The following is a 26751-nucleotide window of genomic DNA, read 5'->3' as shown; positions in this document are numbered from 1 at the left end:
ACCGCCCACCATCAGCCATCTTAGGGCGGGCGCTCGAGGGGGCCGCTGCGGCGGGGAGGGGGAGGACGACGAGGAGGAGGAGGAAAGATAAAGGGGGGGGGGGGGGTGAGGTGAGGCAGCGTCGCCCGGTGCTGGTGCTGGCGCAGCGCCCGTCCTCCTCCGCCCGCCCTCCCGCCGCGCTGCGCTGCGCTGCGCTGCCGGCGGACAATGCCCGCCCGCCCCGCCGCCCGCCGCGCAGGTACCCGCCGCGCGTCACGTGGGCAGCGGGCTCTGTTTACAAGCGGCGGCGGCAGCGCTGCGGCAACTCGGCGCCGGCGCCGCCCACCCCGACGGGCCCTTCCGCCATTGGCCGCCGCTCGCCCCGCCCGCCCGCCCTCTGCCCCGCCCCTCGCGCTCACCCCGGCCCCCTTCCCTCGGACGCGGAGCGCGGGGCATGCCGGGGAGGGCGCGTGCCGGGCCGTTGGCGGCCGTTGGGGGCCGTTGGGGGCGGGCGCTTCACGGCTCCCCCTCACGGCTCCCCCTCACGGCTCCGCCCATGCCGGTACCGGCCTCAGCAGCTCCCCGGCCCCCCTCCCCCCCGAGCCCTCCCCTGAGCCCTTGGCAGAGTTTTTTTTTTTTCAGTACGGAGCTTGCTTCCTGCTCTTCGCGCTCCACAAAGCGCTTTTTCTACGTGGTTACCGGGAAGGACACGTCGCTTCGCCAGCTTGCTTCGTTCTGACGAGAGATTGAACCGAAGTAGTTCAAAGGCCCTTATCAGGCGTGCCTCGCGGTGTTCCGTGCAGCAGGAGTTTGTGGTTTGGCCGAGAAGGAGCGCAGCAGCTGCAGGGAGACCTGGGGAGGAGGGCATGTTCTGAAATAGCTGTCTTGGGCAATTCTGTGCCTTTAAAAATGAAGTTAACTGATTGCGCCGAGGCACGGCGTTTTGTGCTTGTGTTGGCCTGTCCTACTTAAGAATTGGCAGTGTGGAAACCTCGCGGAGTTTTCCAAGTGTATTGAGGAGCACGTCGAAGGTTACAGGAAGCCAGCACGGACAACTAAAGTCTGAAAGGAATGATTAATCAAATGCAATTTTAAGGCCGACGGTCGGTTTCTTGTTGCCCTTTGGGGTATTCCATTTCACTTTGTGTATAAACGAAAAAAAAAAATCTTAATGATAGAGGTCCGAAAATAGTTTAATCAAAAATGAGATAGTATGCATTGGCTCATCTGTGATACTGTTCCTTTGTAAATTGAAGAAGCACCAGGGGAATAAAACATTTTCAGTTGAGCTTGCCAGAGAAACAGAGTGAGTCACCGTCACTGCTTTTTTCTAAATTAAGGTATTGACTAGCATCCTGTCCTTAGAGGCTAAAGTATTTGGGGAGAGCCTCTGACAATCCAAACATTCTCAGGTCATTAACTGAGAAACCTCGTGTATTCAGGAGAGTTACATCTCAAATACCAAAAGTCACAGCTGTTAGGAAGAAGAAGGAAATGATGGCGCAGCAGCCAAAGGAAAGGACCATAAACTGGTGTGCTTTACATCTCGGAGAATAACATTCTCTTCTGTTGCTGTAAATTAAGGCGCAGATCAAAGCACCTGTGAAATTATCTGAAAGATAAGATTATACCCCGTGTAGAAGTGGCTAAGAAAACAAGCAATCAATATGTTGGTGGGGAAACTACAGTTTGATTCTGTTAAGTATTCAGAAGCAAATTTGCAGTGGATGAATGTAAGTAGCAATCCAGTTTTGTCATTAGTAATGCATGAAAGAAAAAATAATGAAGATGCATTTGTGTATACCCAGTCTTAAGAGAATTAAACATGGATTCAAGATTCCTCATCAGCCAAAGGATCAGTCCTAGTATGTCAGGTCAGCTACTGCAGAAGCCAAGGTCTTTCAAGCAGTGTTAGCCTGGCTGTTTTCTAATAACAGAGGGACAAACTGGTAGAATTTAAAGGAGATACTAGGTAAGTGTAGCATGAAAACTGGTATGAAACTTGCTCAGCAACAGTCAAGTTTCTGATTGGCCTCTTCTAATGCAGTAGGAAAGCTATGCCATCAGATCTCAACAGCTATTACATTTTGCCAAAATTGTGCCCTTATGGGAAAAAAAAAGAGCTTGCAAGGTATTAGCAATTTTTCAAGCTCACATTGTCATGGAGCACTGAGTAACCTTCAGAGTAACTTTGGTATTGCAGTACATGCATAACTGTTCATTCATAGCAATATAATAGGGCAGGCTTTTCAGACTATGTTGATTTGTTCATAAAGGTGGTTAAAAGAAATATGTCAATGAACTCCACTGAGTAAAACAGAAAAAAAAATAAAATTCTGAAAGGCTAGTAATGACCTTCCAAACAAGGCTTGTAGTGGAGTGTACTGGTATCCTGGGCTACCTTAGAGAGGGGTGTTGCTGCCACGTTGGGGGACGTGATCCTTCTTCTCTCCTCATCACACTTGGCGATGCCACACTTGGACTGTTGTATCCAGTTCTGTGCTCCTCTGTACAAGAGGGAGGTGGAGTTACTGCAGAGAGTCCAACAAAGAGCCACAAAAATGGTCAGGGGACTGGAGCACCTCTTGTAGGAGGAAAGGCTGGGAGAGCTGGGACAGTTCAGCCTGACAAAGGAGAGGCTCAGGGGAATCTCATCAATGTACATGAATACCTGAAGGGACGGCACAAAGAGGGCAGAGCCAGGCTCTTTGCTGTGCTGTCCTGGCACTGGGCACCACTGAAACACAAGAGGTTCCTCCTGAGCGTCAGGAAGCATGACTTCACTGTGACTGAGCAATGGGATGGGTTGCCCAGAGAGGTTGTGGTGTCTCCATTCTTGGACGTATTCAAAGGCCATCTGAGCATGGTCCTGCTTGAGCAGGGAGGGTGCACCAGATGGCCTCTGGAGTTCTCTTCCAGCCTCAACCACTCTGTGACTCTGTACACTAACCAGAGGTGGGTTAGGTAGCACCCAATCACCCTGGCTTGTGGTTGATTTCCACAGTTTAGAAAAGCGAAAAGTGAAACAATTACTGGGGAATGCCTCTGTCGTCTAAGAGAACATGAGCTGCATGGAGAGTTGTGCAGCGCTGCTGCCAAGAAAGTGCTGCAGCACTTCAGTGTGTAGATCACATCGCTAACCTGGAAACTGCACATGGGGGAGGCCGAGTCAACCTCACGAGCAGGGCTGTTGGAAGTAGCAGATACTCAGCCAACAAGCTAGATTATTATGTTTCAAAGAGCCAAAGGTTTCTGAGAGCCACAAGCGCTCTATTGCTAGTGAGCTGAAATGTAAGCTTGGGAATTTAGTTGATGTCATTTTTATTTTTTTTAAAGAATTGGGTTAAATGCCAGAACTTTTATACAGGGAGTACTTTGAGTCATTGCTATCCCTGGGCAGTCTCCAAGCAGTGATTTTTAATACGATTTTAAGTTAGCAAGCCAGTGGCAAATAGTTTTGCAAAGTTGCATGTGTTTATCTGTGATTTTTGTGCCTTGCAATATCATTTACCTGAACCTGTTTATGCTAGTTCTTAGACATGATCTCAGTTCAGGTTCATGTTGGAAAAACAAGGAAACTACAGAATCCAAATTCAGCACAGAAGGGGACATACTGAATGCTTCTCAGCTGCATTGATTGTAGACTGCCTAGGCAGATCCAGACATAATAAATGCTGAACAGGGCTGGTGATAGGATGATACAATATGGAACTGCTCATACATATTTGTGGATGTGTAGGGTGGGTCGTTAATTGTCTGTCGTAAAAGGTTGGGTCATCTGTGGATTGAACAACCAGAACCACTGCAAAGTGATCTCATAGTGCCGTCTAAATTGTCTTCTGCATGCTGATGTTGTGAACAAGAACAGAAATACTCCTCTAAGTGTTTATACAAACATTCCAGCTAGCGTGTAACTCCTACAGAATGCTTCAGGCTGAAGCGAAATTACACCCCTCTGAATCTTTGAACACCTTGAATAAACTAGTTCTAGTACAAAGCATTTTTAAGAAAACGAGGTCTCAGCCGAGAAGCCTGATTTGATGTTTGATCAGTTCCAAACTACCGCTATTGTAATATGATTTCTGTCCAAATACAAGACTGTTGTGTTCTTGGTTAACTAGCTGTGCAATTCCTTAAAATAGTTGAGATGAAGGAGAATATTCCTTAGCATGCTTCAGAGTACTGTAGCATTGTGAGTATTGTGAGGTGTCCTGAAATTGCTATTAATTTTTTAATTGCTGTTATTGTGTTAATGCAACTATTGCAGACAAGCATTTTTAAGAGGTTTCTGTTGATAGTGTAATTCAAACTTTAGTGTGGGCAGGCCAAATAGCCATGTCTGTTTGTTGTTAGTGGGAGTCTTTTTCTGGCAAAAGGTTGTGTTCTTTTTAAGAGTATGTCTGTGTGAAGTGTGACTAGAAGCTGACTGCGTGAAAGCGTTATTGACTTTGTGATGGCTTAAGAACACTCTTCCAATAAAACATCCATCAAAAAGCACACTTTCTAGTAATAGTTGTCTCTGCACTTGAAATTCTGAAAGTATCTACCCTTTTGATATAAGAGGAGATTTGGGGCAGTTTCCAAGTACAAGGAGTTGTATTGTACAGGAGAAACAATAGAGGTGCAGTGTGTTTGATAAGCCCATCCATTCTATGTAGGAAAACTGAATACTTTGGATATTTATGCTGGCTCCAAACTGAAAAATTTTCTGCAGCCAGATATTGTTGCAGTTGTAGAACGTGCAATTATTACTGTGTGGTAAGCTTTATGAATATATGATAAGCTGAACATGAAATGGATTCTCTCACTGCTGAGAGGATCCGATACTTTAAATACAAATCAATCTTTCCTTGAAAGGAATCGTTCATAAAAGTCAATCTTTTCTCTTTTAACCAATCAAGGAGATTGATAAAGTTTATGTAAGTGACAATGGAGAAAAATGTCAGCAATACTCCAGAATCCCTCCCTGAATGCTCAGATGATACAAAAACTAAGTTTCCAACTTAGACGTACTATTATAGTGGGAAAATTCCAAGTTTAATAAGAATTTTACTAAGTTATTTGAAAGTAATTAGTAGGCTCTGTAGCAAATAAAAAAAGTTTGCAACAAGAGATACAACAGGAGCAGTCCTGTCTTGCAGGCTGGATGAGTTGGGAATGATGGTGCTTGCAGCTCTCTGTAGTGGTTTACAAAGCAATTCTTCAACTTGTTTGTTTACAGAAACCATATTCTGATGGGCTCCACCCAAGTACATGGGAATAGAAAAAATGATCCTGATGACGGAAAGAAAAATTTGTAGTTTTGAGAAAACATTTTTTTTAAGTTGTGTTAAGTGCAAAAATGCAAGAAATATTTCTGCTTTTTTTTTTTTTTTTTTGGTCATATTTAGTATCACATAATTAAACAAAGGGAATTTGTAAATAGCTCCTTAAAAGTCATATTTTCTTTGAGGACCAGAGTGAAAAAGTCCAGTTTATATATTTTGAGAAATAAAGAAAATGCCTGCTTGGCTGTGAATACGGTGTGTCCAGCTGTGCAGCAGTGTACAGGCTGTAGTGGAGTATTGGGTGTTGTTATTCAAGGAAAGAGGAAGCAATATGCTTAGCCACATCCACAATTCACCTCAGTCAATCAAGAACATTTGTAACTAGATAGGGGAAGCCCCAAACCACAGGACAAGCATTGAGTTATAACAGACAAAATACCTACGTGAATCTAAAAAAAAGGAAATCATAGTTCCCATGGCAGTGAATACAGTCCGCCTTCTGATTAATCAGTGCAACATACGACAAGAACACAATTCAGATGTTTTTAATTAGCCTTAGAGTTTCCATCCTTTCTCAGCCTGATAAACAGATAGATTGACAGACCAACAGCCTGATCTGTCTGCAAGATCATATGAGGTCATTGCTAAAATAATTTGATTATATGGAAAAAGGTTTATCTGAGGAATTCTGGATTGACATTTGGATGAAAAGAGTGGGTTGAAGACTACTGAGCTTTCGATTTAGTGTGTGATCCTGGCACTTCCCATAAACATGTAAGCTGCTGTTCCTTTGCTCTGAGGGAAAAAAAACTTTGAAGACTGGATGAGTCACTCTATTTCCAGTACATTTCCAGGCCATCTGACCCCTGTGAGATTCTGCAGGACTTGTGTCATTACATTGTACACTGGCTGAGATGAGCATAACAGGCTATTGTATGTACAGCCAATGCTGTATTTGGGTCACAAGTGGATGGTAAAATACATTCTCTAAAAGGCTAAGAATAGATTAAGTAATGGGCATAAATTACTCAGTTATGTGAGGGGTAAATATACCATTTCTAGCGAATACTCAAGAGGTCCTAGCTTGAATCTGATGGATTTCATCTATTAAGGTGTCAAAAATTGCCACTGAGCCAAGAAAGTGCCAGGATTTGTTTGCATTTTCTGTAACTTTCAGAGTTATCACAGCAGACAAGGAATCCTGAGATTTCCAGTCAAAACACCTGAGGGGAGTGACAGGAAATTTGTCTTTTGCTGTCCCGTTAATCCTTACTGCTTTCTTTGTATTGCTTAAGTTTTAGATAAGTGTGAATGGCGTAAGTAAAAATACATCCAAAAAATGTAAAATTTAATAGAAACACTTTCTAGTTGATGGTAGTTCTGTTCTTGCGTGATTCATAGATAAAAACTCTTGAAAAATAATTGTAAAATATAGTCTAATAATCAAAAATATTCTAAGCATAGTAGTTACTGAATTAAGTTTCTGATTTGTAAACATCACACTGTTAACACTGGAGCACTGTTACTTTTTTTTTTTTTCCCAACAAAACATTCTGTTGTTTATCATTCTCTTTCATACAGGTCAGGGAAGACCATGAATACTTATTGATTATCTTTATTATTCATACTGTCTCAAGAATGCCTAGTGCATTTTGAATCATTTGTTAGCCTCTCCACAGAAACTAGTTCATGTCCAGCTTGTATGTTATCTCCCCACAGTTTCAGCTATACTGTTCTAAATATACAACCTGCTTATGTTAAAGCTGCCTTATAAACATTTGTGCAAGATTTAGTCACAGCCCTGTCTGTGGTGTAAATAGTCTTTGAATAGCAACATCTCAGAAAATCTATACATTCATCTTTGGTCATCGCAATAGCAACAGAGTATGCTAGCGTGTGATGCAGAGTTGGGGCAGAAGGTAAAACACAAGCCAGAATAATGCCAATACCAACAGACTTTGCACCATAAAACATTTTAGACTTGTATGATGTTTACTAAGCACAGAGTATTTTCCAAGGCATTTTGGAAGTCTGTCTCCTAATAAAACACGAGTCAGCAGGCTAGAGAGACGTTTAAAGTCTTAACAGTTTTTGAGCAGAAATAATTATAGATAGCAGCTACGGTTTGCCAGATATTTGTTCCAGCATTTGGGGATCCAATGAGGTTGGAGACAGTTCAAGAAAGAGAACAGCCTGCTGAGTAAAATAAAATACATACTAGTGAGAAAGTCTTGCAACAAAATTCACCAGAGCACTGTGTAAACACTCTACACAACAGAATAAACTCAGCTTATGGAGTGAAAGGTCACAGCAACACTGCTGATTCTAATGGCAAGCCTGAATCCCAGGTGTCTTCTCCAAAGTTTGTCAGGGTGAGACCCTTACATCTAGGAGATCTTAGGTGTTCTCCTGCCTGCTAAGTAGAAGGCCTGACATTTAGCCTCACTTATGAAACAAGTTCTCATCCCAATTAAACTGTTCTGGAGAAATACTGGGTAGCATGAGCTGCTGTCTGTAGACATAGCTACACCCGAAGCTGCTGCATACTTGAGTCTGATCCAGTTACTCAGTACAGGAGAAACAGATGGTATCTTCATCTGGTTCCGTCTTCAGCTGAATTGCCATGTGATCCCACTGGCAGTGCTGAGAAAGGGAAGCAGTCCTTGTAAAAAGAAGTCCAAATCTTGTGCTGATGGGCCTGCATGCTTCCCAGTGAATGGTTACAACCCCCCTTGAATCCAGATGATCAGATCTGGAAGAGTAGTGAAGTCCAAGAGAGATTTCATACAGAGCAGTAATTTGTAGTTTAAAGGAGAATGAAAAAGGGGAAATGTGTTTTGTTTCTTTTTGTAACGTCACTGGGCATTGCTGTTTGGCAACCCTCTTAAGTTGTCATACTTCAGTGAAACAGCAGAGTTCATGGATGTGGGATGAGAGAGGTTGTAGTGTTAGAAATAATACACTTTTCTGTATCCAAATAAGTTCAGCATTAGTAGAAAGTGGTTGTTGATCTGATTCTTTGTTACTGTCATGTGACTGGTGATGAATAGCTGGTCTGAAAGCAAATCAGACTTGTAAGAAAACGAGCAGCTTTTATTTTTAGAAATAAATATTTTTCCTCTTAAGCAGTATCTGAAATCCTTTGCACAAAAATTCAGCTTCTGACTGTGGGCCCTTCAGAATGGAAACAGCATCTAAATCATTACTATGTTTATAGGCAGAAATGACACATAGCCTTTTTAATTAAAATCAGAAGGTTGCTTGTGTCAGATTTTATGCAGAAAACTTAACACTAGTATTCTGTAGCCTATTTGATGAGCCTTACTCTTTTCAGTTCTAACATTTATGCCTTAGGCAAACAATTTGTACTATGAGCAATAGAATATTCAAAACTATTTCCTTACGGATTTATGTTCTGTATCCTCAATTCAATATCCTAACTCACCATACACTCCCCCAAGGTGCCACCCCATCTGAGTAAGAATCAGTATGTGCTATGACTTGCCCAAAGCTATGTTAATATAGGTATGTATGTCTTAGTCACTCAGCTGATGCAAAATATAATCTGTGTATATATACGTATAATGACTGATTTATTTATTTTTTTTAAACTTGTGAAAGATTGATTTACCCTTTTGGCACTTCACCAGGTGAACCAGATTGCTTGAGGTCTCATCCAACCAGAATCATTTGGTGCTTCAAGGTAGTTAAAATTAGTTTACCTTTGGACATTTAATCTGTCAGAATCATCCAGCTGAATGATTTTGCAATTCAATGCTGGTTTCAAATTTGGCTAAAACTGGCCAGCATTTTCAAATATTGTAAGACATGGAGTAACAGAGGCACAAACTGACTGGTGGTGACTGTGTAATCCTTGGTTTCTCAGATCAGGCTACCACAGCATACTTAGCAATGGGCTGTGGCACTGGCACTTCAGTGTTGCTAGCCCAGGCTCTGCTTTTCATATTACCAAGGTTTACTTTCAGCATCTGTTCTACAAATCTCATCCATGCCTGGCATTACTGAAAGGAAACTTAGTAAGACTGTGATCACCTGCTAGATTTTAACATGATGTAACATGATGTAACGTACATAACACAGGCCATTTCTCATAACAGTATTGTATATTTGCTTTAAGACTGCAGTCTTGTTTTCTTTTACAGAGGAGCAGGGCATCTGCAGGAGTGGTTTTATTAATGGCTTCTCATGTGCTTGTCATTAATTATCAGCTGACACCTTTTCCAGCCAGTCTTTATTCCTAGAATTGCATCATATGACAAACACATCTTGACATTCTTTGCTGTTGATGCAAGAACTAAAGAGGTCTGAGCTGTCATTGAAGTTCCTGTTGGTAAGTTATTGTCATTGTCCTGTGGCAAATCCCTTCTGCTTAATTGTACCAAAACTATATTCTGTATATTTATTCCTTTTGGACATATTCTGGTCGTAATAGTTATCAAAAATACAAGATTAACTATTCAAAACAAGGGACAGAGAGATCTTTTGCTAGACAGATATAGCTGGGAGGAAAAAGTATTCAAGTATTGTTATTTGATTTAACATAGCAAGCTTATTTATCCATTAATCCCTCAATTTTTTGCTTATTTAAAATATCACTGATTATTTTGCAATTACCAACTGCATTCTTTTTAGTGCTTCCTGTTTTCTATAAGGCTTTAGAATAGATTGATGGACTTTAATTTGTGTTCCATCCTTTGGTCATTTTCAGCCAAGGTTTTGAATATGTTTAATGATAGAAACCAGTATACTGGAGATTTTCACTTGTGAGTAAGTTATGTCAGCTGTAAGATCCTCTGATTTTATTAGATATGTCAACGAAGTTCAACATTTCAAATAAAAAAATTCCGTTGCTTCATCTTTTGTTTACCCTTGCTACAGTGAGATACTTATCATTTCCTTCTGAGAATGGAGGTGTTTCACTGGCGAGCTTGCTGGTTAACAGGAGAGTCCCCATCTGGTGCCTTTGTTCATCATCCCTTCATTTCAGTTTCCCAAATTTCATTTGGAAATTTCCTGAGGACTCTGAGTACTACTGAGTGTATTTTATAATTTTATATGGCAATGAAAACAATTTTTTGTTTGTTTTTGTTTTGTTTTGTTTTGTTTAATTGCAGGGTCCTGTTTTTACTTTGAAGAATTGCAAAAGCTTCAATCATCATCTTTCAGTCATCAAAAGTTTAACTTCAGTGTAGGTGATTTATAATTCCTTATTACAGCTATCTGAATGTGAGTCCCCACCGTCCTTCAAATCTGCACTGTTATTATGCTAATATCTTTTAGACAAGTATGTGCTTAACTTCACTACCCTGAATTGTCTCACTGACTTAAACAGAATATCTTCCATTCCAGGTAGTATGGCCAAGATTTCACGTAAGCTATTTGTCTGAACAAGTTTGCAGTCAGAGCAGGCACTAAGAGGCAGAGGAGGGGTTATGGGAAAAGTCAGGTACAAAAAGGGCATAAGTATTGGGGCCACAGTTAGTGGGAAAGTTTCTTTTTGTAAACAGTTATCAAGAGCCTGGCTTGAGTGTGATTTGACCACTGGTTTGAAGTGACCTCTTGAACAGAAATCAAGTTAGGCTATCTGAGTTACATGGGTTTAGCCATTGCTATTTTTATTACAGAAACAGTAACCATGTCTGGAAAGGACCTGGACAGATCATGCCAAAGATCCCATTCTCCCAGAACATAATACACTGCCAGATGTCCCTGTCACCTCCTTTCTGAAGTGTCCAAAGATGGAGATTCCTCTTTCTTGTTCAGTGAACTATTGCAATGGCTAGTTTTCTTTGCAATGGTAAAGTGTTTTCTGGTGTCTAACTTGATTTACCTTCTGCAGTTTCAATATTGGGTGAAGTCCTTTGGCTTTATATTGTCTAGAACTTGTTATATTAGTAAAGAATAACAGATTGGGAATGGATGGATATTTGGAAGCCTGGCTTGCTTAGAGAATCTTTCCAAGATTCGAAGAAATATCAAAGAAATGGACATGCTGCCATGGCTGCTGAGACCAGAAAGGAGAGCCTTCTGAACTGAAATGGGATGACAAATCATTGTTGCAGGCCAGAACCTTGAAGGCAAGAATATGAATGATTTGAACTATAAGAAGGCACTCAGTCCTCATGTTGTCATCGCCAGGAATAGTATGTTTTCTCAGGTATCAGAAAGATTATGTCACCAGGAATAAGCAAAGACTCTGGGGTCTGGCATAAAGGACTGCCTTCCAGCTCAGTAAAGGAATTAGTGTAGCAGCAGCACTTTCCTGGGGGAAGCGGCAATGACTGGAGCTCCTAAGTCAGTAGGGATGAGGAAGTAACCCAAGGAGTGTCAGCTTGTAGCAGTGAGAGGAGAAGCACTAGGAAGAAAATAATGAGGAAACAATGGCACAGTGTTTATGGAGTCATTGGTGGGGGATGGAAAGATGATAGTGACATCCTGTATTAATTAGAAGCTTTAAGCCTGTTTTACTGGAACAAATGAGTCAGGAAGGTCAGAGGTATTTATTTACATGACCCACTGTATAATACTAAGTAGTTAAGGTCTGGCCATTCAGAGACAACCAAATGTATTTCAGCAAATACCCACATCTAAAAAAGCCAAGAAGTTTTAACATTTGTTAGCCACAAAGAAAAGTAAAAAAAGAACAGGGAAAATGGTTGAGTGAGATTTTAACCACATCTCTTACTTCCTTCCTCATAGCTGCAGTAGTGGTTGCTGGTTTTGTTTTGTTTCTTATAAGGGAAGCTGTTGTATTTGGCAGTCTTTTAGCTGGTATTAAAGATGATAGTAACTGCTCTTTTTGGATGAAGAAGAAATTAAGATGATGAGCCAGAGCTGCTGTTATTATTGTTGCAGTAAAAGCCTAAATCTGCCTCTTCAATGACAAATTAAGGCAAGCACCCACAAAAGAATAAAGGGGGGGAAAAAAGGCCAAGTTAGAAAGTGCACCTTCTGTTTCTGCTCCTGATTTTAATTTACAACGTTGTTGCTAGAGGAGACTGACCACAGCACGCAGTAACTCCCAAGATTTGGCTAACCTTTATAAGCACTGAGCTGTTTAAAGGCATTGCTTTCCTCTGCCTCCCTGTTTTAGACTTGCATCAGTGCTGCCGAAAATAGTGATCTGGCCAGCTAAGACATAAGCTGACGGCATAGGGAGAGGAACAGAAACAAGAAGATCTACACTGGGGAAACAAAAGGGCGCAAGTGAAGAGACGTGACAGGAGGAGTGCAAGTTGTCTTCCAGCCCAGCGTTTGCTGAAGCTGGCAGAAGAGGCAGTGTCATGCACGCCTTCCCCTTAGGCACACCTCTTGTCAGGATGTTCCTTAGGGCTGATGAAAGGAGACCCAGTGGTGGGTCTATTTGTTTGTCACACAGTCCTTGTCCTTTATGGTCCTTGGTGGGTACCTGGAGACCTTTCTAGCTTTAATCTTTTCTTTTATAAATAATACTGTTTTACATCTTGCTGCTTCTGTTCAACACTGATGTTTCCTGGCTGTCTTTTCTCAGTCTGAGCTTCTTTCAGAGCATGTGCCATTGGATATCAGATAATCTGAGATGCTGTTCCTATTACAGTTTGACAGCCATGCATCGCTCTTCAAATACCATAATTTACCATGCTACTGTCTGTGTTTTCCTTAAAGAATGATTGCACTTTTCTATGAGCTGGAATGGATACAGGGTAAACGTTAACTAGCCCTTATTAAGCATTTTCTTCCTTAACTTGGGAGGAAAACCTTATTTTGTAAGGAAAGGTTTGTTTGTTTGCTTTTAAGTTTGTTTGCTTCTTCTTTTTTAGGACCAGATGATCCCAGTGTTCAAAACAGTTGGTCTGGCTGGGCTTCCACATGGCAGGTCAAACCGCTGTGTTTCTCTTCAGCCAGCAGCACACATTCTCTTAACCTACACTTCATGATATCCTGCCATACAGTCTACTTTGTAGTTCCCATCTTCACCATACAATTTCAAATTAACTCTGCATCTTCTTCATACTGATAGCATTGCATATTTTTTTCATTTGGACAATTTGGGATGTAAGTTTCTGCCTCTCAGCCCAGAAGCTGGGCACATCTTTTTGCTTGCAGGCAAAAGGATTTGAAGGAATCAACAAGATTTAAAGAAAATCAGCGCCTCACCCCCTCCCAACCCCCCTCCCCCCCCAACACCACTTTTTTTTTTTTTTTTTTCTTTTTTGGGTTCAGGAAGAATTAGTTGGCGCCTGGATAAGGGATAAATACTGTTTGGTTTGGTCTTGGAGCACCTTGAAAGAAGCAGTTTCTCCAGTTTAAACACGTGCATCCATTTTACCATCACGAACTTTGTCAGCTTGAGGAGATGCAGCCTGGAAGGAAGTGGGAGGTGCAGCTGCAGAGGGACAGGAAACTGCTGGGTGGGAATCTGAAGTGATGAACTAGTTGCAGACAGACTGATGGCACAGCAGCGCACTGTAAATAACTTTGATGGACTGTCGTCAATGATGCAGGTGTGAGGCAAGTCAAGAAAAAAGAGGTTGAAAGAATGTGGGGTATACTGTGAGGCAAATGCATTCTTATGATGATGCATCTCAACAGTTGTGAAACACTGAAATCCTTGGGCAGGACACTGTAGGTGTAAAAGATAAGTCAGACATAAAACCTTTCAGAGCACTGGAGTAAGAGGTAAGCAGTTTGATTCATTCCTTCTTACTGTTCTACTTTCTCTGCTTTTATTTCCTTTCTAATTTGATTATTGTTTTCCTCTTTCCTCTCCAACTCCATCACTTGCGTTCTTGTTGTTTGGCCTTCTTTGGATGCCCCAAATAGTTCCTAACTGCACTTTTGGATTAAGAAAACAATTTTTCTTCTACTACATTCTCCTCAGAAAACCTAATTTGACTTAAACCCCTTTTGGTTTATGACAAAAATTTATTGAAATTTTGACCCTAAAATATTTTTTCAAAAACTTCAATTCATTTTCTCCCTTGTGCATGAGTGTATGCATTATAAAGATATTTTATTTTATTACCTTCTTCCCTCTAAAATTATTACAATTTAAATCAAAGCAATAATATTTGTGCCTTTATCTTTGGCTAGCTCTGCTCTGCATACTTTTTACTTCCATTTTCTTTCATTTTGCTATTGGGACTTCTAACTGCAAGTTGTTTCTGATTCCTAGTTACAACTCCCAGTTGCTGTAAGACCTTTTGTAGCCTCTTGATTCTCACGTGGAGGAGGCACCTCTAAAAAAAGGAGCATCATTTACAACTTCTTATAAGGTCTTTCAATAACAATAGGAGGAAAATAATGTTCTGAGTATATTCCAGTATTCAGCAAGTACATAGGTTTGTACCTTAACCAAAGTGGTATATGCAGTACACAGATACCCTGAAATATAATGTAATATGCGAGTCCAGCTGAATCACTACATTATCTCTTCTTTTTTACATCTTCTTTTGTGTGGTAAGGGAAGTCATGAATATTGTGTAATTGATTTGTAATATATATGTGGTATATTTTCTTTTCCAATATGGTGATTTCATTCAGTAAGAACTTCTACTGTTCTCATTAACATTGTTGGTCTGTGCAGTTTTATTTGCTTTCTAATAGATGAGACAAGGAACAAGCAGGCCAGAGAAAGACATCTGTCTGTCTGCATTCTGGAGGTATTACTTGGCTAGAGAGGGCACTAAGGAGGTTCTCTCTCATCAAAACTGAATTGCAACCCTTTTTTTTTTTAGACAACAGTTTTATATAAACGTAAGCTGCAGACCTGGCGTTGTGCAACTATCATAAATCAAGTAGCTGAAGGCATTACTTATTTCAATTTCAAAAGCATACACCCAAAACCAAGAAATTAAACTAGTTGCAGATACATTCCAGGTAATCTTCTGATTTTAGATTTTAGTTCCAGTTCCTGAACAGCTTCCCAAATTTTCTACCTTTATGTTGTTTTCCTGTTTTGGCATGAATAATTTTTGGGATGAATCTTGGGATATTTCCTGTAAAAGAAGAAACTGAAAATGCAGTTAGGTGTTTTTTTAATGCAATCCAGTGCTTTTATAGAAGCAGAGCGTATTTCTCTGAGTATGTTTGAATTCAAGTAACAGGAGCAAGTTTCTCTGTTCTCAGTTCCAAGCCTTTTTCAGCACAGGCAGCCCCAAACCTCTTGCTTGATCTAGTTTTTGTTCATGGTCACGTTCCAGCTGCTGTTTCTCTGCTTGGGTCTTGCTTTTTTGCTGACTTGTTTGTATCAGCAGAGTTTCTCTTCACTGCTCTGTTTGTTACACATGTATACATATGCATGCACGCACACACACTGTTCTGCATTCAAATCAATCCCATACGCCCGCGCTATTTCCCACACGCGGGGAGAGCCCATGGGACTGTGCAGCTCAGTGGTTGCTGCGGCCTCCGCGTGGCTCAGTCCCCAGGTAACTGGTTTGCTCCTATTTTAGCCATCACCAAACAAAGGGGTCCTTCTATATTGTTTCCTCAGGCTGAATGTAAGATAATTATCATGCCCAGAAACTTCAGCTAAGTCATGCAATTGCCCACAGATCAAAGACATGCTCATGGGGAATTTGGCTGATAGAGAGAGATAGATCATCCTTTATGGCTCTATCGTTATGCAGATGGCACAACTTGGCACTGAGCAATATCTGTTCCCGAAAACCAAGGTTTTCATTTTTACCAGAAAACATGTATGGTTTCTTGTGTGTGTACCTTCAGTCACTGTGTTAACAGGAATGCTTTGAACTGGTCTGTCTTTAGGAACCCATAATGCTTGTGAATGCAGCGTACACTGAAACACCATTTTAGGGGTGTGCATAGAAAACCACATAAAACACATTCTTACTTCTACTTTGGCACACACATTTTCTGGAAATGTCCTCTTCAGTGAGCACTAAGTTTTTCAAATTCCACATATTTAAATGACATTTTTAGTAAAAATTTCAGCTTGACTTTTTTAGTTTTTCCATCAGGTATCTAGTGAATCTGATCAATATTGTCCTCATTTAAGTCTGAAATTTTTGTTGGAATGCAGGTAGAGTGTCCAAAGATAAAAGTTAGGGCCCAGACTGCCAGTGTGGTATTAGTTTGCAGAGATATAAATGTGGTTTCTGTGTTTTGAAACTGAGGTGCAGCATTACCTTGAGATTTGCTACAGGTGGTCCTGCTCTGGCAGACACAGTTACCTTTGCTTAAAGTTTCAAGAGTCCAAAATCCCATTGTTAATTTTTGTTTGTTTGTTTGTTTCCTGCTTCAATTTTAAATTTAGAAGTGATATCTTAGACAGGAGGAAACAGTCTCAAGTTGCGCCAGGGAGGGTTTAGAGTGGACATTAGGAAGAATTTATTCACAGAGACGGTGGTCAAGCATTGGAAAAGGCTGCCCAGGGAAGTGGTGGAGTCCCCTTCCTGGAGTTATTTATAAGATGTGTGGATGCAGCACTATGGGACATGGCTTAGTGTTGGAACTTGGCAGGTCAGGCAGATGGTTGAACTTAATGATCTTGAAGGTCTTTGCCAACCCAGATGGTTCTATGTTTCTGTGATTTTAGGAACTTGTAGGTTCTTTGGTGGATCCTGTATCTGCCAGCTTTCACTTGTGACACACGTTGGAAAAGTGTATAGAGAGTTTTCCTTCCCTGACAGAGAATACTCATCATGGCTGTGTTTACCTCTTCATTTGTCTCTCAGAACAAGAAGTACTTTTGTCAGTATAGCTTACCAGTTAGTTTGAAACTATTTAGACAAGAAGTCATTTAAACAATTTTATTTCCAGGGGTTTAACAATAAGTATAAAATGCATATTAATCCTTGGAGCAGATCTTACTTCTTTTTGATAAAAAGCAGCTCAATTTATTGTCATGAGGGTCCCAAAACTGAAGACAGTGCTCAAGATGCGGTCTCACCAGTGCTGCATTCAAGGGGACAATCCCTTCCCTAGTCCTGCTGGCCACACCATTTCTGGGCCAGGCCAGGATGCCGTTGGCCCTCTTGGACAGCTGGGCCACAGCTGGCTCACATTCAGCCGGCTCTTGACCAGCACCCCCATGTCCTTTTCTGCCAAGCAACTTTCCAGCCACCTTCCCCAAGCCTGTACCACTACAAGGGGTCGTTATGCCCCAAGTGCAGCACCCAGCAATTAGCCCTGTTGCATGCCACGCAAGTGGATGCAGTCCATTGACCTAGCCTGTCCAGATCCCCCCGCAGAGTCTTCCCAGCCTTAACCAGAGAAATGCTCCTGCACAGCTTGGTGTCCCATTAGTATTTCTAGGCTAAACAGATAGTGATTTAGGACAAGACTGTGGTCTAGCCTGCCTGCTTGTGTGAGAAATGCAAAAGGGTTTAGGATGCCTTCCTTATTCACATTTTTTTGCTAGTACATGAGTAGATGCAGGTGATAGTAGCAGATGGGAAGAATAAGAGGACTATGGATGTCTGATGGTGTGGTTCCCAGCCTGTTGGTGGAAATAATAGCTATGTACTGTTCCAGTTGTGTAGGTTGTGTCAGGGTCACAACTGTCTTCTGCTTCACTAAAAAAAATAATTCAGAAACAGGGATGGAAATGGACTTTCCCCCAAAATAAGAGAAAATTTCTAGAGACCTAGACCCTTTGGTGACATCATGGTTCATGTTCTTTTAGCAAAGTAAATTGTGCTCAGTGCAAATCTTGTCTACTTTGATCTGAGACCTCCAGGGACTTGACCTATCCTGAGCAGAGGAAGGATTTTAGAGGAAGCTTTTTTGTGGTCCTGAGGTGTTTCAGCTACTGGCTCTCCTTTGGTCTGTTCCACATCTCAGTGTGGCATAGACGTCACATCCCTACTGTCCAACTATAGCAGCCCTTTACTGACTATGGACTTCTATACAAGGAAAATTATTTCTGTAGTGGTGATTCTTCCTGGAACCGCATAAACATGTTGTAGTGGCAAAGAAACATACACTACTGAGTAATGAGACTGCACTGTGGATTATCATCACTTGCTTTTCTGTTACTGCATTCAGAAAGAAAGATGTTAAATACTGATATACAAGTGAAAACACAATGGAGAATTGGTTATGATTGGCATCTGGCTCTACAGTCATTATACTGTGGAATGGAAGGATGCAGGTATGTAAGGAAAAATTACTAAAGGACAAAATTTTCCAGATGAATTATGGTGCTTTCTTGGAGGGAGTGTTCTCCCATCAACATTGAGGGATTCAGAATTGTTTCCATCAGTTCAAGTGCAGAAGGGTTATTTAATTGTTGAGAAGTCTCCAAATGGATCATCCTGACAGGATGCTTCAGCTGATCTATCAGCTGGCTAACATCAGGTGTATGGGGACGTGTTCGTTTTCCTAAAATAATTTCTTAGGCATCTAAGCTTTCACTGGGAAATTTGAATATATTCTCCTGTTCTTAGCACACCTAATATAAAGAAATTATCTAAGATTTTGTTTTCATCCTTTTCTGTACTATCTTAGAATATATTTGCTACGTTTTCTGCTCTGTTCTGTCACTGCAGCTTTTAAAGTCCCCAGTCACAATCAGTAACAGGCACTATCCCAAAACATATCAAAACAATCCTGAATTCACTCACAGGACTCCCAGTGCTGCGAGGCCGTTTGTACAGGCAGATATTTGTGCCAGCAGTAAGATTCTTGCAGGACTGTGTCCTTAGACAACAAGTAATATATCAAGTAGAATAAAATAAAGGAACCAGTGAAATATAAACAGTCTTACCATATATTTTTTTCTATTGTTAATATAGATAGATGGAGATGTTCATGGAATCTAAAGGACTACATTTTTGGCTACAGCATGGCAAGCTGCTTTATGTATGAGCTGTATGTAATTATATTGAAAACAAACTTTGCTTCGAGAACATTTTTGGCTCCACTCTGCAATAACACAAAGGGCCTTTGTTTTGCTCTCAGCAGAGTTATTTATGTATTACAAAGGACTTACTAAAGGACACTTTCATCTGATGGTATTCATCCACTAACTTACATTTAAATATTGTGAGTTATGTTCATACAGACCATAATTACTAATATGATCAACTAGACAAAGATCTCTGAAACTAGAAATGGATTTGATCTATACAATCAGACCTCGAACAGCAGTGCAGAGTGGGGTTTGAGATCCAGGGCTTTGAGTCAGCCAGAATGGAAAATGTGACAAGAGGCTTTGCATAATTCACATCAATTATAATCATCTTCAGTTGAATTGAAAATAAAGCTTTTGGTCTCTTAAATGGAAAAAAGGTCGCAGAGAAGAGAGGGACTAACTAGCTGTGGGGAAGAAAGGAATCATGGGGTAAAATGGGTGTGTGAATATCTGCCAAAAATTTACAAGACCTTAGGAAGCTGGATAGAGGAGACTGCACTTTCCTCTGGCTCACCTAAAATTGTCATTACATTAAAGGATTACTTACAGAACTACTTCTTCCCCAGAATTATTCCTGCCCGACCAGCAGGACTTGTGAAACATCTAACTACAGCTGTCTGTTTTACTTCAAATAAAGCATGACCATGAAAAAGCTCTTTAGGGCCCCATTCAGGCCACTTGCTCTCAGTACAAACCTTTGGTTTTGCCACTGCTGAGGTATCCAGGCTTAGGAGTGCACACAGCAATTCAGAACACTGCTTCTACAAGGCTGGAAGACCCTATGGCACCGATGGAGGAGTCGTTTATGATAGTGAAGTTAATTTTGTGAATCAGTCTGAATGTAGCTCCCATTCTTTCTTTTAATTTGGTTTCCCATCTGTGTTCAGTGGTTATTTGCCTGCCTGGATTCTTGTAAAATCAAGCACTTTATAAGAGTACAGAGCAATGAGATGCTGCAAAAAGGGAGGTTATATAAATATAATCCAATTACATAAGCTTCTTCAGATGAATTGCACTTTCATTACCATAACCCTCTGCTACATCCTTGTTTTTTATTCATGCTATTAGTGGTTGAAGAGACTAGATGTTATTTCAGATGAGGAATCCCAGCCTTATTTGCTTTACTCGTTGAAGAATTTTGTTTTGAACACATGAACTGCTTGCAGGTCACATTGCTCCATTCTGTAGCTGCAAACACTAAATGTTTCTAAACATAGGTCTTTCTGAAGAATTTCAGAATTTCTTTACGACAGCATTTCCCTCTGTGCCATTTCCAGGATCAACTATGACCTCTAGCTATAATCTAACTCAAAGTTCATTTTCATTCTACGGGAAATGACAACAAACACTGGAGGGAAGAAGGTGCATGTGCTAGGCTTAGTAATTAAGTAGACCAACAAGGCATCATGATTAGCTCTGTTTACAGGCTATTCCTTGACATCATGCTATTCTTAATTTAGTTATTAACTAAAAGCTGTGGATTCTAAGCATGTCCTTACTGTTCTGAGTGATTGATGGCATTGTTCCATTGTTTCTTTTAGAAACCAGTGAGGGGCAGCAAGTTTTCACATGGAAAATATTACTGTCTTTCATGTTCAAGGAAATACGGAGCTGTGAGTATCGCACACTTTATTATTTTAATGAATTCCATGCATCACCTCATTGAAGATTATAACAAATGTCACTGTATGCTCCTGTAAATGAATGTGATTTTTTGCTCTTTTGTAGAAGCTTCATGTACATGTTCTATATAGCTGGGGAAAAAAAAAAAAAAGTCCTAACAGATGTGTTTGCAAAGCTGTAGAGTGCCTGTAGGATTGGATTCATAAGTAAATCTATCACATGCACAGCACATATTGAGGCACTACTTTTAGAAATGAGGCCAGAATATTAGGATAAAAGAATGAGAAGAGCTTTGATTTATTAGCTGCAACTAGCTAGCTGAGTAACTGAATAGTCAATGTTACTCAGAAATCTCTTTGTGCTTCAGAGAAATAACTGCTTGTTAACCGGACACACTGTTAAAACAGGTACTGTTTCAGACAGACTATTAAACGAAGCCATAAACAGTAAAAATGTACCTAACAGTGAACACAGCCCATTCTTGCTTCTATTGCCTCTGCTGCAGTGGACTACATGCATGTGGTCTGTCTGTTGCCTTGATCCTAGCTACGCAGTTATGCCACAGCGAAGTGACCAGCCTGGAGGTCTGGAGCAAAGCATTTTGGTCTGCCAGCCTTTAATGCTCATCTGAGTGATAATGTGTGGCTATCAATAATCCAAGGGAATAATGATTTAAATCCATAATTTTTTTGCTTCTGTTCATGAGAACAGAATAGCTAATCCATTTAAAGAGGATTTCTCCATGGTTTCTTCATGAAGCTTTGAACCAGGGGCCAAATCCTCGTTTGGCCAGGCAATTTTCTGCATACCATTTGAAAATACAGCTGGCAGTTGCCATTTGGACACACTCCTATATCCTTTCTATCCTCAGCTGAAGACAACTTTCATGCACAGCTTTTCAGTAACATCTCAGTGTATATATACAGTAAATATTTTGGTAGAAATTACAAGTGAAAATTAAAAGTCATTGCTGTTAAACCCTGTGCAGCTGGTAATAACTGTATCCAGAATGAATGTAAGGAGTAAATAGATCATAATTCTTTGCCTGTAGTTCTATGCAACCCTCTTTTCAAAGGCTTACATGACAAAACTGATGAAGTATTTTAATTTTCTAGTCAAAGGTAGCTGGAGTGTGAGTTATTGTGGCCATGCTGTCACGTCTTTGGAATGTTCCATATTCCCACAACTGGGAAGAAGCTGGTGGTAAGAGTCACACATATCATCTTTATGCCACCCAAGGATTGCTTAGTTTCCAGGCAAACACAGCTAATCCAGTTTCCATTCCTTTGTGCTGTCATATCAGTGTTAACAGAATGGAGCACATACACCTTCAGGTCCAAAAAACAAATGCAAATCATCTTTCAGGTCATCGGTGAAAATACTAATTATCTTTGAGTCCTGTCTGCCTCATGCAACCAGCAGAACCAGTCATATTAAACATAGGTGTAGCAGTAGCAAAGTAGGGTGGAATAACAAAGATTTGTCTGCGAAAAGAATTCATAAATGAATAAAAGCATCAAGAAAGACAGTAAGAAGGTTTAAAGAATGTGGCCTCGATTTGCTTCTCGGTCACAGGTCTGTCTTGCCAGGACAGCAGACAAACCTGGCAAGTTCTAGCCTTGCAGAGAGCAGTGGCTACAGTGGATGTAGTACTGCATGCCTGTCAAGTCAGCTAATTTCTGCCCCATTGTGTGATTGATACAGTGTTGAATAGCATTTAATATTACACACAGTATCTCTTTGCCTAGGTATTCCTCATTGTACAGGACGAGCACACAGACAGTTAAGGGTGTCTGGTTAAATTTCTTAACTACTAAGAATTAAGCTATGTAGAAAAATCTGCATTTTAGTAATGTTTGGACTTCAGAGTAATGCTAGAGGGGAGGTAAGGAGAAGGCAGTGTTTAGATATATTTTAGGTTTTACACTTGTTAACTACCTTCTATTTTCATGTTTTCTCCACTACCCTGTTTCATATAATTTAAAATATTTGTCTACATCGTATTCCATATTACATTCTCTAACATTTCAAAATAAGAGCCAGCCTGAGCATACTTGAAGTAATACTCCAGCTCTTTCCGCCTGGCAGGAAAATAAGAATGAAATATTGCACAATTGGGTGCTTAGTTATCTTTGGCAGTTCTTGTGAAGAAAAAAATTCCTTGTTAAGTAACAAATACAGGTGTGATTAAGTCTGTTCTGAAGTTAGATACAAATAAAATGCTCTTCTGATTTCTGTGTATAAGCCTGAGAATCCATTTGAGATTCCCCCATCCTGTAGCCATACAGTGAGTCGCCAGGAGGCAGCATTTACACGTTTCAACAAGCCTCTGTATTTAAATTGCAATACGATGACATCTCATCACACAGAAAAAAAGTTTATGCAGGAATTAAAGGGTAAAAACTAAGATTTTAAAAAAGCTTTAGCCATAATAAGACATCTGTTTGATTTTTCATGAAGTTGTAGTAGTGTGATACTACTAAGAAATGCCTTTTTACAGAAAGGTATGGAGGAAAAAGTAGTATCTTCCAGCAGGCCAACTAACAATAATAAAAAAATAAATAAATGCAAGGTTTCCTGCATACAAGCCTTTCTTCGACTTCTTTTTTCATAACTACACTGTAACTATATATAATGCATAATATACAGAAACATATAACTTTTTTTTTTTTGAAAACAATTACATTTTACTAATGTACTGATCACTGATCAAGGAAATGAGTTGGCAAGTAGAGGAGTCATCTGTATGACAACAATTATATCCAGTTTCATGAAATGCAAAAACAATACCACTGTCTTTACTTTCAGTCCTTTGCTATTTGGGCAAAATTCCTCTATTAGAGAGATTAAAAAAAAAAAAAAAGGCAGCTCCAGAGATTCAGCAACTTTAATGATACGCATCAGCAAATGCATATGGATTTAGCTTTTGCTTATCAGAGATTTAGCTTTAGATTACTCTGCAGGTAGCCTTTTACTAGTACCACTGTTTGTAACTAGCATTTTCAGAGCAACAGAATGTGTCTGATCTTTTAAAAATGTCTAAAAACTGCACCACACTCAGGATAAGTAACAGCAAGCTATTAAGAAGTCATAGCCTGAGGTTCTAAAGCATGAGGGTCCCTAAAGCTACATAGGACCATAAAATCTTGGGGGAAGGGCTGGTACAGCTATGGCAAATCAGACTATGGAACTGTCTATGGAACCCAAGATACGAGGTTTTCATCTTTGATGGAGAACCATCAACAAGATATGTGGGACTTGGGATAAGGTAGGTAGATCAGGGAATAAGAATGTTCTTCCTTCTATACTCCACTGCACACCTTTTGCAGAAAAGACTTCCCTTCCTTCCCAGTGTAAAAGAACACTACTGCTTGACTCAGAAACAGTACAGTCTTTTTATTCTTGGTCTTCCATGTATCAAACTGTCCTGATTTTGTTCTTTGGCTGAAAATACACAGCTATAAAGTTTATTAACCTGACTGCTAAAAGGCAGTGACTGGCATACAGGGCTGAACAGGTTTGGTCTCTGGATTTGCAAGCAGATAAGTTGCAAAGTAGGGTTTATTCATTTTTCACCATTTTCCTATTGTATTTCAGCTGCCCGTTCGTCTCTTTCTTCCATTGCATTGAAATGACAACATGCAAATATTTGCAAATGAATGCTACAAAACACTCCTGAACAACCAATTGATAACTGGTAATGCCTGTAAAGCATCTTTTGCTCAATGCATATTTGCTATTGCTCTGTTAGTCATGAGATAGAATTATGCTTCTTCTCTTTATTCCAAATATACACTTCTTGAACTTGCTTTGAAATTCTTTTGTTAGCTACTACCCTCTGCTCAGAATGCCTCAAGTCTTGTTACCCAGAATTTGTTTTTCTTTTCAGTTTTACAACTTTATTGGATATAGAAGCTCTGAGGTGAAGTTGACCAAAATATATTGAGTTCCATCTTCTGATTCCTGAATTTGGAACGTAATTGATTACTCTCTGTCTCAGGAGCTGTGTGTATACAGATCATCCACTGTTGACCAAACTGGTTATCATAATTCCATGGAACTCCATGTAGGTGGAGCTCTGTAACCTCTCTCTTTACAAAACTTACGGCAGAAAGCATCTGTCCATAAACATGTCAATAAGTGGAACATAAAGAAAAGGCAATACAGAAGATTTTTTTCTAATAAAGTGAGATACTGAAAATATATTTTATGATAATCTGCTCATCCTATTTCAATAGTATCTATACCTGGAATAATTTAAGACATTGCAGGATGAAATTAGATTATTTATGTTAGATATTTTATCAAGTCAATACAGTAGAACAAGACATATATGAACTGACTTTTTATTTAATGCTTAGTTAAAAACTGTCACTGAACCTAGCACTGCAGTTATGGATAGAATTGAAGTAGGAAGGCATGAGCCACAAACTGCTTTTGGAAGAACTTGATGGTACATGGAGATTTCTGTTTCAGTAGGATTCCTATAAAACTCTCCTCCAAAAGCAAAAGGAAAAAAAAGTGTTTTCCATGATTTTGTATCTTACTCCAGAACATCCTACTTTACAAAAGAAAGCAAGTCTTTGCTTTCCTGCAGTTTACAGGTAAATCAAGCCAGCCAGCAAGATGGAGACGTGATTGTACAACTGAAATTTCTTAAGCCATCAAGCATTCTTTGCATGGGATTCCTGAAAAAATTTGGAGCTCACTGAAAATGTATTTATCTTCTTTGTGGAGCACAGTGAGCTTGTAGAAAGTTTCCAAAGCTTATTTCTTGTTCAAATCCCTCTTGTCCTTACATTCATCCTAGTTAGCAAAGGTTTGTTGTTTACATAGCAAAGACTTTGTATTTTCACTTCTGGACCTAGACTTCCAAAGTTCAGGTCATTTCAATTCTGCTTCCATGTGAAAAATGCTAAGACCCAGGAAGCTCTGGTAAAAGATCTGATGGAGATGATCTCTGGGTTTGTGATGAATCACAGACACAGAAGCCACAGAGAAAGAATGGACAAACAGGGTCTCTCAATCAGAAGAGAGAAAGAAGGAATGTGTATGAATCTTCAAATGTATAAAAGGTTTCAGGGAAGACAAAGGGAATAAATTCTTCGTGTCTATAATGATCTGGAAAGAAATAATGGATTAAAATTCCATCATGGTGTATTCAAATTATATCAAGGAGTATTCAGATTAATCACAGAATCACAGAATGGTTGAGGTTGGAAGAGACCTCCAGAGATCATCTAGTCCAGCCCCGCTGCTCAAGCAGGGTCACCAAATTAAGAACAATTTCTTAAGACAAGGGATGTAACCATATTGGGTGGGGTTGGCACAGAGTCTCTATGGTTAGGTGCCTTTCCAAACAGTTGATACAAATGTATCCTATGAACAGCTGATCCTGCCTTATGGTACTAAATAGAGCCTGTGGCTGCCTGAAGCCCCTTTCATTTCTAATTATCAAAGTTTTCAGACAGGCTTCCTAGGGAAACAAATTTCCTAGGATTGTGCTCTTGGTCCATCTTATTTCCTTAACTAGTCATATAATAAAGCATTAGAAAGCTTAAAAAAAATCTAACAGCTCCTTAACCCCTCACTCAGATGTTACACAGAAAGAAATTGGAAATAAAACTTTGTTGGCTTTTCTGCAGGATTTTTGTTTATGTTTGGGATTTGTTTGTTTGTTTTCCTGTAGAGGTTGAGGGTTCTGTAGTGATCAATAAAGCACCTGGTCAATTTCTTTCTAAGCCCAGTTTGAGATAACAATCTAACAGGCATCATGCACCTTTACCCTTGGGCCAGGTCTCCTTTAGAACAGTTTTTAAACTCCTCAGTGTTTCTCGTCATCATTATTGGTTATTAAAATTTGGTCCTTTTTAAACTGGATATCTAAAAGTAAGTCCTTAAAATAATATTTGATTGTTATCTTAAATGTTATGGTTCTTAGATGTTCTGTATTGTCAAGTCACAGAATCAATCATAGAATATCCCAAGATGGAAGGGACCCAC

The 26751-nt window shown here is 40.0% G+C and overlaps 1 protein-coding gene across 6 annotated transcripts in view; it reads left to right on the top strand.

Annotated features, from left to right (window-relative positions):
- Positions 1 to 13466: 13466 nt before the first annotated feature.
- Positions 13467 to 26751, top strand: part of DMGDH (dimethylglycine dehydrogenase) — an 88449-nt gene continuing 75164 nt past the window's right edge. The window contains exons 1-3 of one of the 6 annotated variants that reach the window (XM_083819049.1): positions 13467 to 13750; positions 13839 to 13925; positions 20667 to 20738. In XM_083819049.1, coding sequence (XP_083675175.1) covers positions 20695 to 20738 — 44 coding nt within the window. In that variant the 5' untranslated portion in view covers positions 13467 to 13750; positions 13839 to 13925; positions 20667 to 20694. Of the gene's footprint in view, positions 13926 to 20666; positions 20739 to 26751 lie in introns of those variants that run through there. The other 5 variants (XM_083819048.1, XM_083819051.1, XM_083819050.1 and 2 more) reach the window with 5 other exon arrangements.

Source organism: Anser anser (assembly GCF_964211835.1).
Source record: "Anser anser genome assembly, chromosome: Z".
NCBI classification, from domain to species: domain Eukaryota; kingdom Metazoa; phylum Chordata; class Aves; order Anseriformes; family Anatidae; genus Anser; species Anser anser.
This window is presented reverse-complemented; position numbering and strand designations above follow the sequence as displayed.